The sequence below is a fragment of the Bombina bombina genome, chromosome 2 (genome assembly GCF_027579735.1).
Source record: "Bombina bombina isolate aBomBom1 chromosome 2, aBomBom1.pri, whole genome shotgun sequence".
Taxonomy (NCBI): Eukaryota; Metazoa; Chordata; class Amphibia; order Anura; family Bombinatoridae; genus Bombina; species Bombina bombina.
This window is the reverse complement of record NC_069500.1, coordinates 1273253255-1273265665: the sequence shown is the minus strand read 5'-3', so window position 1 is coordinate 1273265665 and position 12411 is coordinate 1273253255. Positions and strand designations below refer to the sequence as shown.

General features: G+C 41.2%; 1 protein-coding gene across 3 annotated transcripts in view; it reads right to left on the bottom strand.

The window, feature by feature from the left end:
* Positions 1-12411, bottom strand: part of ANAPC4 (anaphase promoting complex subunit 4) — a 209898-nt gene that overhangs the window by 184869 nt on the left and 12618 nt on the right. For 2 of the 3 annotated variants that reach the window (XM_053704079.1, XM_053704080.1), the window contains exon 5: positions 3580-3654. The exons of the other annotated variant lie outside the window; for it this stretch is intronic. In XM_053704079.1, the coding sequence (XP_053560054.1) occupies positions 3580-3654 (75 nt within the window). The remainder of the gene's footprint in view (positions 1-3579; positions 3655-12411) is intronic. 3 annotated transcript variants of the gene reach the window in all.

The following is a 12411-nucleotide window of genomic DNA, read 5'->3' as shown; positions in this document are numbered from 1 at the left end:
GTTTATCCTATGTAGGGCTTCACGCCGTGTATGTATCCATGCAGACATTAATGGCCCAAAGGATTTTAACCCTTTTAAAATACTAGTTACTTATTCAGAAAAGGTCAAATATATGAAGTGTATATCAATGAGATAGGTATAGAACTGCCTTATTCATCAAATTATGGTTCCATCTATAACCCATACACTTATATTCCTTAGGGGAGTGCAGGGGTGCCCTAGTGGTTGGTATACAGTGTAATCCCAAAGAAAAAGAAAACCACTATTTGGCACACACTTAAACACATAGGTAGATCCGCAGAAAGGGAGCCAAAAAAATAAAAACTTTTACTGTCAAATATTAAAATACAAATATTGGAGCATCTGGATTAAACACACTAAAATTGTCTATTTCAAAATAAGACAATCGTTGAGGCTCTAATTTTGCAAAATTAAGCAGATTCCAACACTGTCAGAGGCCCATTGTAAGATGTCCACCGAGATAGAAAAAGATCCCTAATAAAACTACTGACTATGATTTGGTGCTACCCACATAGGTGGGTGAAGGGTGGGGCTTATCAGACTCTCTCTTGGAAGGCTGCTGCTTACAATTATTGTGAAAAAGATACAGGCTTGCAGTGACTAAGGTACGGAATTACCTGTATATCTATCACAGAGAGCACACAAATAAAGTATAACCATGTCCAGATTACTCACAGACAGGCGAACGCCTAACGCACGTTTCACCTGGGCTTTTTTTAGAGCCTCAACAATATGACAGTAAAAGTTAAGTTTCATTTTTGCTCCCTTTCTGCGGATCTACCTATGTGTTTAAGTGTGTGCCAAATAGGGTTTTTTTTGGGGGGGGGGGATTACAAAACATATGAAGTGACAAGGTTGTCACCAATTTGTTTGCCATAAAGAGCGTTGGGCCAGGCTGTTAACATGTCTGTTGTATGATGGAGTTCAAGCCCTGTATATATCCACACATAAAAGAGTGGCCCACAGGATTTTAACCCATTTAAAATATCAGTTACTCAAAATTATTGCAATACAAGATGATTTTTTTTTTTTTTTTAAATGTAATTTTGTTTAGGTTTTTGGAAAGTGTATTATTTTATTTAAATGCTAGATTTCTTTATTTAGCAAATTGCAATCAGTTGCAGAATAAAAAGCTGACTAAATAAGAAGACAACTTCAGCCTTGTACATTTTGCAGCTTTCTTGTACTTAATGCTCACTCACAGTGGTTACCTTATAAATGACATTCAGCATAAACCACTGTGAATGAACATTAAGAGCAAGAAAGCTGCAAAATGTTTCGTTTTCAGAATGATTGTCTATAGGTTGTTTGTTACATTAAAGTTGATTTTTTTTTTTTTTTTTTTAAAAAGCAAAGGAAAAAAAAAAAAGCTTTGAGTGGAGGTCACATACTTCCTGTCTAGATTGGAGCTCCAGTCTGCAGCTAGACCCTTCTCATTTTTGTAGTGGTATACAAGTTTCCTTAAAGGGACATTAAACACTAAATAAATGTTTGATACAATGATGCATTCAAAGAAAAGATTAGTCTGTGAATAACCTGAAGATGTATTTTTAAAAATGTCAGTTGTTTACATATTGACAAAATAAGTGTAAAGTTTTAGTGTCTATAAAACAATGGAAGCTGTCATGTTGTAACTTAGGTTACCTTCTCTTCTGTGGCCAATTATAAATATGTCAGAGTGTGCAGCCAATGGTTGTGTGGAATATAACAGTGCTCTGCACTTCCATTCCTAATAGGAACTGAAAAGCACACGACTGTCACAATGAAAATACAGGTAAAGGGGGGATAAAATAAACAATTATAATATATATATATATATATATATATATATATATATATATATATATACACATACACACATACATACACACAAAAACATCTACACACACACAATTTATCATTTTCATATTACCAGCTCAAAGTGTTTAAGGTCCCTTTAAAGGAACATGATACCCAAATGTGGAAGTATTTGAAAATGATGCAACATAGATGTAATCAGCTGACTAGAAAATATCACCTCAAATATCTATATGTAAAAAAGGAAGATATTTTACCTCAAAATGTCCTCAGTAGCCAAATCCCATTGTAAAGGGACTTTAAGCAGCCAGTCAGGATGCATTTCCGAGGACTTGCAAGGTAGCGTACATCTGGCATGTGCAGGCACAGTCGCATTATTTCCTTCCTCAGTTTAAGAGGTTTACTATGAAATCTTGCAATATTTCAGTCAAATTGAGATCACAGTAAAGCAAAGTGTCAACTCAGCACTGATAAAGAAGATTGGCTTTTTTTTCTCAAAATGCAATGGTATCTGAAGGATAAAAGTTCTCATAACACTTTCTCTGAACTGAACAGATTTTGACGTAAAATATATATATTTTTTTTTTACATATGTTAATGTGATATTTTCGTGTCAGCTTTTTACATATGCTACATCACTGTCAAGTGATTTAGCAAGAGTTACATTTCCTTTTTATTAATATATATTGAGAACCATTTCCTGCTTACTTGCATTACATTTTACACATTAACCCCTGCAAATATGTTAAACACGTAAACAGATATATGCAAGCATTTGTGCAATAATAAACTTTACAGCATTTTCTTTTTTTCGACTTTTACATATCTTAAAGTGATGTGAAATTTTCTTGATTTAACTAACTAAAGATAGAATTTTTACCAATCAATTATTGGATTTTCATGATACAGAATTTTACAACTATTTAGTTATACACTTTTCTATTGTACAGAGACTATGATTTTTTTTTTATATAGTTAATATATATATGCAGACATCCCAGCTCTCCCTGAAGTTCAGGGAGTCTCCCTGATTGTAATAACGGCTCCCTGATGCCAGCAAATGGAATGCAATCTCCCTGAAACTCCAAGTACCATGATCCAATGTGGCCCAAATCCGGAAAAGTGTTTCTTTAAGGAATGCCTTTAGTTGATGGGACGTTATAGAACCCTCAAAACATGCACCAATAACCAAAAATCCCCCACTTATTCTAATAAAATAAAACACAAATACTACCTTATTTACTGCACGTAATTAAACTTCGTATTCTAAAATATTTTAGAATTCAACAAGCGTACAATCACTGGAAAATAGGTTTGTTGTATATGGTTGTGCAATAAAGCTACTTTTTTTTTTAATGTGACTTTAGTGGGAAGCTACTTTAATGATAAGTCTGTATTTTACTTAGGGTTTCAAGGTGTCCAATATATAACTGGGAGGGGGGGGGGTGGCGCAGTAGTGGGTGAACCCACCTCCCTGAAATGAGTTTTTGCAGGTTGGGATGTCTGTATATGATGCAGTGATACCACAGAGATATATTTCTTTTAACAATTTGAAATACTTTAAAATGTGACACTAAAAATTACTTCTAAAATCACTATTTTATTTACTATATATATATATATATATATATATATATATATATATATATATATATTCAATGTACACCTAAAGCAAAACCAGACAACAGGTACAGTTATATACATTTCCTATTTTATTTATAATCGAAAATTATAAAAAAGTATATTAAAATATTGTATTACTTTTTTGGCAGTGATGGAAGCTTTGGTAGCAGAACATTGGATTCGTCTTCTGTGTTATAAAAGGACGTAAGGACACTGAAAAAATAAAACAAGAATATATTAAAGGACAAATATACTGCACGTTAATTTGAATATTCCCAGAAATAATCTCATTCATTTAAAGGGACCAAAGCTGAATTTTTTTCTCTTTCTTTCATGATTCAGATAGAGCCATAATTTAAAACAACTTCCCAGTTTACTTCTACTACTAAATTTGCTTTGTTCTTTTGGTATCCTTTGTTGAAAGTGCAGCAATGCCCTAGCTGACCACATCAGGTGAGCTAATGACAAGAGACATATATGCAGCCACCAGTCAGCAACTAGCTTCCAGTAGTGCACTGCTTCTCCTGAGCCTACCTAGGTATACTTTTAAACCATGAGACAAAAACAAATGTAATAATAAAAGTAAATTGAAAAACAGATTAAAACTGCATGGTCTATAATTTCTGTTGTTGGTATTGTTTAAAGGTTGCAGTCAGTCCTGGGACAGCAAAACATTTCACTGTGTAAAAGTTTATTGCTCACTTTATCTTATGTCATTTGCATGCAGTCTGGCCTCAATGCTGATCCTCCCCTGTGACTCTATCACAATATTCCGAAGGTACATCACAAAGTTAACGGGTTTAATACAATAACTACCTCAGGTACAGAAAGAGAGTGTTTATCAGAGTGTAGCACATTCATACACTGGGACATCTCCTTAAATCCACCATTTACTTAGCAATGTCACTAAAACACATTATGATTGTTGCATGGAACGTGGGAGGCATCACGTCCCTTATAAAAAGAAAGGCAATCCTTAAACACCTTAGACAACAGAGGGCAGACAAAGCAGTCTTGGAGGAAACATCTCACACAAGTGGATCAAAGAAAGCTTCAACAGAGCTGGGTTTCTGAAGCTACCTTCACGCCTTATGAAACAAAAAGAGCAAGAGGGGTAGCCGTCCTATTTAGGAAACAGTTACCATATAAAATAACACATATGGACATAGATGAAGAGGGGAGGTCCATCATATTAAATATTACACTTGAACATGTAACTTTCACCATTTGCGGAGTGTATGCACCTCTCCGCAATAAGCTTGAATTCTGGCATACACTGCAAGGGAAACTAATGCAACACACGGGATGGACTTTAACATAGCCCCGCAGGTACCAGCAGACAGATTCCCAAATCCAGAACTTCCTCGAGCTAAAAATCAACCAGCTAAATATTGTAAGAGGGCCCTTAATCTGACAGATATCTGGAGAGCCAGACACCCAGAGGACAGAGACTTTATGTGTATATCACCGTCCAAACATTGTCAAGGATAGATTTCTTGTTAATATCAACAACCCTGTGTCACGCCGTACTGCTCTAACCGTTGCTAGGGGCGCACCGTCTCCTTCCTTGCTCGTTGCCAGGGGTTGTGTCGGGTTCGGATGTGTGCGGCGCTGACGTCATCGCCGCACTCTCCTCTCTCCCTGATGCCGGTCCGGACGCCTGTGGCGCGAATCCTGCGCCTATGTAAGGTATGTCACAACAATCTATCACTGCCCAAATATAGGTGTTACTTTGTGTGCTCCTGGGTGTGATAGATCGTTGATTCAATTTGCCTACTTGTGTATGAACCCTGCCTGTCTGACTACTCTGCCTGCTATACCCCTAAATTGATGGATATATATACTGCTGCTGAACTCTGCTTGTCTGACTACTCTGCTTATTAACCCCTGTTGTCCTGGATTGCCTCTTTGTTGCCGAACCCTGCCTGTCTGACCATTCAAGTGGTGTGCCCTTGGACTGCTTTACTGTTGCCAAATCCTGCCTGACCATTCTAGTGGTGTGCCCTTGGACTGCTTTACTGTTGCCAAATCCTGCCTGCCTGACCATTCTAGTGATGTGCCCTTGGACTGCTTTACTGTTGCCAAATCCTGCCTGCCTGACCATTCTAGTGGTGTGCCCTTGGACTGCTTTGCTGTTGCCAAATCCTGCCTGACCATTCTAGAGGTTTGTCCTTGGACTGCTCTGCCGTTGCCGCTGGGGACTGTCCAGCCTGTGGTGAGTGCCGCCTTCCTTATCTTACTAACTTTCTCTGCTCTGGGATATTCCCTATCATTCCGGCTTGACGCCGGGATAACAAGACTACTGGCCGAGTTTGGGCTGATAGCGGAATATCCCACGAGCATTACACCCTGAGCCCAAAAATACTAGACACTAAAATCAACAGTCACACTATCCGATCATGCACCGATATCTATGTCCTTGTTAGTAGGCCCCACCAACCTAAAAGAGAGGGGTGGAAATTCCCATATTACCTCTACAGGGATCCTAATCTACTTAATTACCTTAAGGGTGAATGGTTACATTATGCAGAAATAAACAAAGCTCATACCTCAACACAGTCTTTATTCTGGGATACCGCTAAGGCGGTGCTCCGTGGGGTAATCATGGCCTATGCATCAGGTGTTAACAGGAAAACAGAATTTATGTTTACCTGATAAATTACTTTCTCCAACGGTGTGTCCGGTCCACGGCGTCATCCTTACTTGTGGGATATTCTCTTCCCCAACAGGAAATGGCAAAGAGCCCAGCAAAGCTGGTCACATGATCCCTCCTAGGCTCCGCCTACCCCAGTCATTCGACCGACGTTAAGGAGGAATATTTGCATAGGAGAAACCATATGGTACCGTGGTGACTGTAGTTAAAGAAAATAAATTATCAGACCTGATTAAAAAAACCAGGGCGGGCCGTGGACCGGACACACCGTTAGAGAAAGTAATTTATCAGGTAAACATAAATTCTGTTTTCTCCAACATAGGTGTGTCCGGTCCACGGCGTCATCCTTACTTGTGGGAACCAATACCAAAGCTTTAGGACACGGATGAAGGGAGGGAGCAAATCAGGTCACCTAAATGGAAGGCACCACGGCTTGCAAAACCTTTCTCCCAAAAATAGCCTCAGAAGAAGCAAAAGTATCAAACTTGTAAAATTTGGTAAAAGTGTGCAGTGAAGACCAAGTCGCTGCCCTACATATCTGATCAACAGAAGCCTCGTTCTTGAAGGCCCATGTGGAAGCCACAGCCCTAGTGGAATGAGCTGTGATTCTTTCGGGAGGCTGCCGTCCGGCAGTCTCGTAAGCCAATCTGATGATGCTTTTAATCCAAAAAGAGAGAGAGGAAGAAGTTGCTTTTTGACCTCTCCTTTTACCGGAATAAACAACAAACAAGGAAGATGTTTGTCTAAAATCCTTTGTAGCATCTAAATAGAATTTTAGAGCGCGAACAACATCCAAATTGTGCAACAAACGTTCCTTCTTTGAAACTGGTTTCGGACACAGAGAAGGTACGATAATCTCCTGGTTAATGTTTTTGTTAGAAACAACTTTTGGAAGAAAACCAGGTTTAGTACGTAAAACCACCTTATCTGCATGGAACACCAGATAAGGAGGAGAACACTGCAGAGCAGATAATTCTGAAACTCTTCTAGCAGAAGAAATTGCAACTAAAAACAAAACTTTCCAAGATAATAACTTAATATCAACGGAATGCAAGGGTTCAAACGGAACCCCCTGAAGAACTGAAATAACTAAATTGAGACTCCAAGGAGGAGTCAAAGGTTTGTAAACAGGCTTAATTCTAACCAGAGCCTGAACAAAGGCTTGAACATCTGGCACAGCGGCCAGCTTTTTGTGAAGTAACACAGACAAGGCAGAAATCTGTCCCTTCAGGGAACTTGCAGATAATCCTTTTTCCAATCCTTCTTGAAGGAAGGATAGAATCCTAGGAATCTTAACCTTGTCCCAAGGGAATCCTTTAGATTCACACCAACAGATATATTTTTTCCAAATTTTGTGGTAAATCTTTCTAGTTACAGGCTTTCTGGCCTGAACAAGAGTATCGATAACAGAATCTGAGAATCCTCGCTTCGATAAGATCAAGCGTTCAATATCCAAGCAGTCAGCTGGAGTGAAACCAGATTCGGATGTTCGAACGGACCCTGAACAAGAAGGTCTCGTCTCAAAGGTAGCTTCCAAGGAGGAGCCGATGACATATTCACCAGATCTGCGTACCAAGTCCTGCGTGGCCACGCAGGAGCTATCAAGATCACCGACGCCCTCTCCTGATTGATCCTGGCTACCAGCCTGGGGATGAGAGGAAACGGCGGGAACACATAAGCTAGTTTGAAGGTCCAAGGTGCTACTAGTGCATCCACTAGAGCCGCCTTGGGATCCCTGGATCTGGACCCGTAGCAAGGAACTTTGAAGTTCTGACGAGAGGCCATCAGATCCATGTCTGGAATGCCCCACAGCTGAGTGACTTGGGCAAAGATTTCCGGATGGAGTTCCCACTCCCCCGGATGCAATGTCTGACGACTCAGAAAATCCGCTTCCCAATTTTCCACTCCTGGGATGTGGATAGCAGACAGGTGGCAGGAGTGAGACTCCGCCCATAGAATGATTTTGGTCACTTCTTCCATCGCCAGGGAACTCCTTGTTCCCCCCTGATGGTTGATGTACGCAACAGTTGTCATGTTGTCTGATTGAAACCGTATGAACTTGGCCCTCGCTAGCTGAGGCCAAGCCTTGAGAGCATTGAATATCGCTCTCAGTTCCAGAATATTTATCGGTAGAAGAGATTCTTCCCGAGACCAAAGACCTTGAGCTTTCAGGGATCCCCAGACCGCGCCCCAGCCCATCAGACTGGCGTCGGTCGTGACAATGACCCACTCTGGTCTGCGGAATGTCATCCCTTGTGACAGGTTGTCCAGGGACAGCCACCAACGGAGTGAGTCTCTGGTCCTCTGATTTACTTGTATCTTCGGAGACAAGTCTGTATAGTCCCCATTCCACTGACTGAGCATGCACAGTTGTAATGGTCTTAGATGAATGCGTGCAAAAGGAACTATGTCCATTGCCGCTACCATCAACCCGATCACTTCCATGCACTGAGCTATGGAAGGAAGAGGAACGGAATGAAGTATCCGACAAGAGTCTAGAAGTTTTGTTTTTCTGGCCTCTGTCAGAAAAATCCTCATTTCTAAGGAGTCTATTATTGTTCCCAAGAAGGGAACCCTTGTTGACGGAGATAGAGAACTCTTTTCCACGTTCACTTTCCATCCGTGAGATCTGAGAAAGGCCAGGACAATGTCCGTGTGAGCCTTTGCTTGAGGAAGGGACGACGCTTGAATCAGAATGTCGTCCAAGTAAGGTACTACAGCAATGCCCCTTGGTCTTAGCACAGCTAGAAGGGACCCTAGTACCTTTGTGAAAATCCTTGGAGCAGTGGCTAATCCGAAAGGAAGCGCCACGAACTGGTAATGTTTGTCCAGGAATGCGAACCTCAGGAACCGATGATGTTCCTTGTGGATAGGAATATGTAGATACGCATCCTTTAAATCCACCGTGGTCATGAATTGACCTTCTTGAACGATGGAACCTTGAGAAACTTGTTTAAGATCTTGAGATCTAAGATTGGTCTGAACGTTCCCTCTTTTTTGGGAACTATAAACAGATTGGAGTAGAACCCCATCCCTTGTTCTCTTAATGGAACGGGATGAATCACTCCCATTTTTAACAGGTCTTCTACACAATGTAAGAATGCCTGTCTTTTTATGTGGTCTGAAGACAACTGAGACCTGTGGAACCTCCCCCTTGGGGGAAGTCCCTTGAATTCCAGAAGATAACCTTGGGAGACTATTTCTAGCGCCCAAGGATCCAGAACATCTCTTGCCCAAGCCTGAGCGAAGAGAGAGAGTCTGCCCCCCACCAGATCCGGTCCCGGATCGGGGGCCAACATTTCATGCTGTCTTGGTAGCAGTGGCAGGTTTCTTGGCCTGCTTTCCCTTGTTCCAGCCTTGCATTGGTCTCCAAGCTGGCTTGGCTTGAGAAGTATTACCCTCTTGCTTAGAGGACGTAGCACTTTGGGCTGGTCCGTTTCTACGAAAGGGACGAAAATTAGGTTTATTTTTTGCCTTGAAAGGCCGATCCTGAGGAAGGGCGTGGCCCTTACCCCCAGTGATATCCGAGATAATCTCTTTCAAGTCAGGGCCAAACAGCGTTTTCCCCTTGAAAGGAATGTTAAGTAACTTGTTCTTGGAAGACGCATCAGCCGACCAAGATTTCAACCAAAGCGCTCTGCGCGCCACAATAGCAAACCCAGAATTCTTAGCCGCTAACCTAGCCAATTGCAAAGTGGCGTCTAGGGTGAAAGAATTAGCCAATTTGAGAGCATTGATTCTGTCCATAATCTCCTCATAAGGAGGAGAATCACTGTCGACCGCCTTTATCAGCTCATCGAACCAGAAACATGCGGCTGTAGCGACAGGGACAATGCATGAAATTGGTTGTAGAAGGTAACCCTGCTGAACAAACATCTTTTTAAGCAAACCTAATTTTTTATCCATAGGATCTTTGAAAGCACAACTATCCTCTATGGGTATAGTGGTGCGTTTGTTTAAAGTGGAAACCGCTCCCTCGACCTTGGGGACTGTCTGCCATAAGTCCTTTCTGGGGTCGACCATAGGAAACAATTTTTTAAATATGGGGGGAGGGACGAAAGGAAAACCGGGCCTTTCCCATTCTTTATTAACAATGTCCGCCACCCGCTTGGGTATAGGAAAAGCTTCTGGGAGCCCCGGCACCTCTAGGAACTTGTCCATTTTACATAGTTTCTCTGGGATGACCAACTTGTCACAATCATCCAGAGTGGATAATACCTCCTTAAGCAGAATGCGGAGATGTTCCAACTTAAATTTAAATGCAATCACATCAGGTTCAGCTTGTTGAGAAATGTTCCCTGAATCAGTAATTTCTCCCTCAGACAAAACCTCCCTGGCCCCATCAGACTGAGTTAGGGGCCCTTCAGAAATATTAATATCAGCGTCGTCATGCTCTTCAGTATCTAAAACAGAGCAGTCGCGCTTACGCTGATAAGTGTTCATTTTGGCTAAAATGTTTTTGACAGAATTATCCATTACAGCCGTTAATTGTTGCATAGTAAGGAGTATTGGCGCGCTAGATGTACTAGGGGCCTCCTGAGTGGGCAAGACTCGTGTAGACGAAGGAGGGAATGATGCAGTACCATGCTTACTCCCCTCACTTGAGGAATCATCTTGGGCATCATTGTCATTGTCACATAAATCACATTTATTTAAATGAATAGGAATTCTGGCTTCCCCACATTCAGAACACAGTCTATCTGGTAGTTCAGACATGTTAAACAGGCATAAACTTGATAACAAGTACAAAAAACGTTTTAAAATAAAACCGTTACTGTCACTTTAAATTTTAAACTGAACACACTTTATTACTGCAAATGCGAAAAAACATGAAGGAATTGTTCAAAATTCACCAAATTTTCACCACAGTGTCTTAAAGCCTTAAAAGTATTGCACACCAAATTTGGAAGCTTTAACCCTTAAAATAACGGAACCGGAGCCGTTTTGAACTTTAACCCCTTACAGTCCCTGGTATCTGCTTTGCTGAGACCCAACCAAGCCCCAAGGGGAATACGATACCAAATGACGCCTTCAGAAAGTCTTTTCTAAGTATCAGAGCTCCTCTCACATGCGACTGCATGCCATGCCTCTCAAAAACAAGTGCGCAACACCGGCGCGAAAATGAGGCTCTGCCTATGCTTTGGGAAAGCCCCTAAAGAATAAGGTGTCTAAAACAGTGCCTGCCGATATTATTATATCAAAATACCCAGATAAAATGATTCCTCAAGGCTAAATATGTGTTAATAATCAATCGATTTAGCCCAAAAAAAGTCTACAGTCTTAATAAGCCCTTTTTGAAGCCCTTATTTACAATCGTAATAAACATGGCTTACCGGATCCCAGAGGGAAAATGACAGCTTCCAGCATTACATCGTCTTGTTAGAATGTGTCATACCTCAAGCAGCAAGAGACTGCTCACTGTTCCCCCAACTGAAGTTAATTGCTCTCAACAGTCCTGTGTGGAACAGCCATGGATTTTAGTGACGGTTGCTAAAATCATTTTCCTCATACAAACAGAAATCTTCATCTCTTTTCTGTTTCTGAGTAAATAGTACATACCAGCACTATTTCAAAATAACAAACTCTTGATTGAATAATAAAAACTACAGTTAAACACTAAAAAACTCTAAGCCATCTCCGTGGAGATGTTGCCTGTACAACGGCAAAGAGAATGACTGGGGTAGGCGGAGCCTAGGAGGGATCATGTGACCAGCTTTGCTGGGCTCTTTGCCATTTCCTGTTGGGGAAGAGAATATCCCACAAGTAAGGATGACGCCGTGGACCGGACACACCTATGTTGGAGAAATATAAACAAAAGGAAGATCTGCTATTAAAGAAAGTCACAAATGCCTATAATAAATACATTAGAACTCCTACTACCGAGAATAGACAAAAATACACGATGACTAAACAGCAGAGGGATACCTTTTTTCTTTTTTTTTTTTTTTTTTACACCTCCATCCAAAAAGCCCTCAGTCTCTCACCCCCCCCACCAGATGTGTAATAGAGTTCCCTCACCTCCGCAACCGCTCCAGCACCTGCCGTCTGTGCGTTTGAACATGTGTTTGATCCTTTGTGGAGTGTGATACCACCTGGCTAAGTATTTATAATTAATCTCCTGTACTTTGGAGGAGACAGAGGCTTTTGCATGGTTGTAAAATACTGTGTGCCATTCTTTTTTTGTTAGCGGATTTTCTAGCTCTGCGTTCCATTTGTGAGGGGAGGGAACCGCCTTCCGAGTTCAGAAGGAGACAGTATGCTTTGGATATGATGTGTTTAGGGGGTGGATTGATAATACGTAAAGTATTGTATGGAGT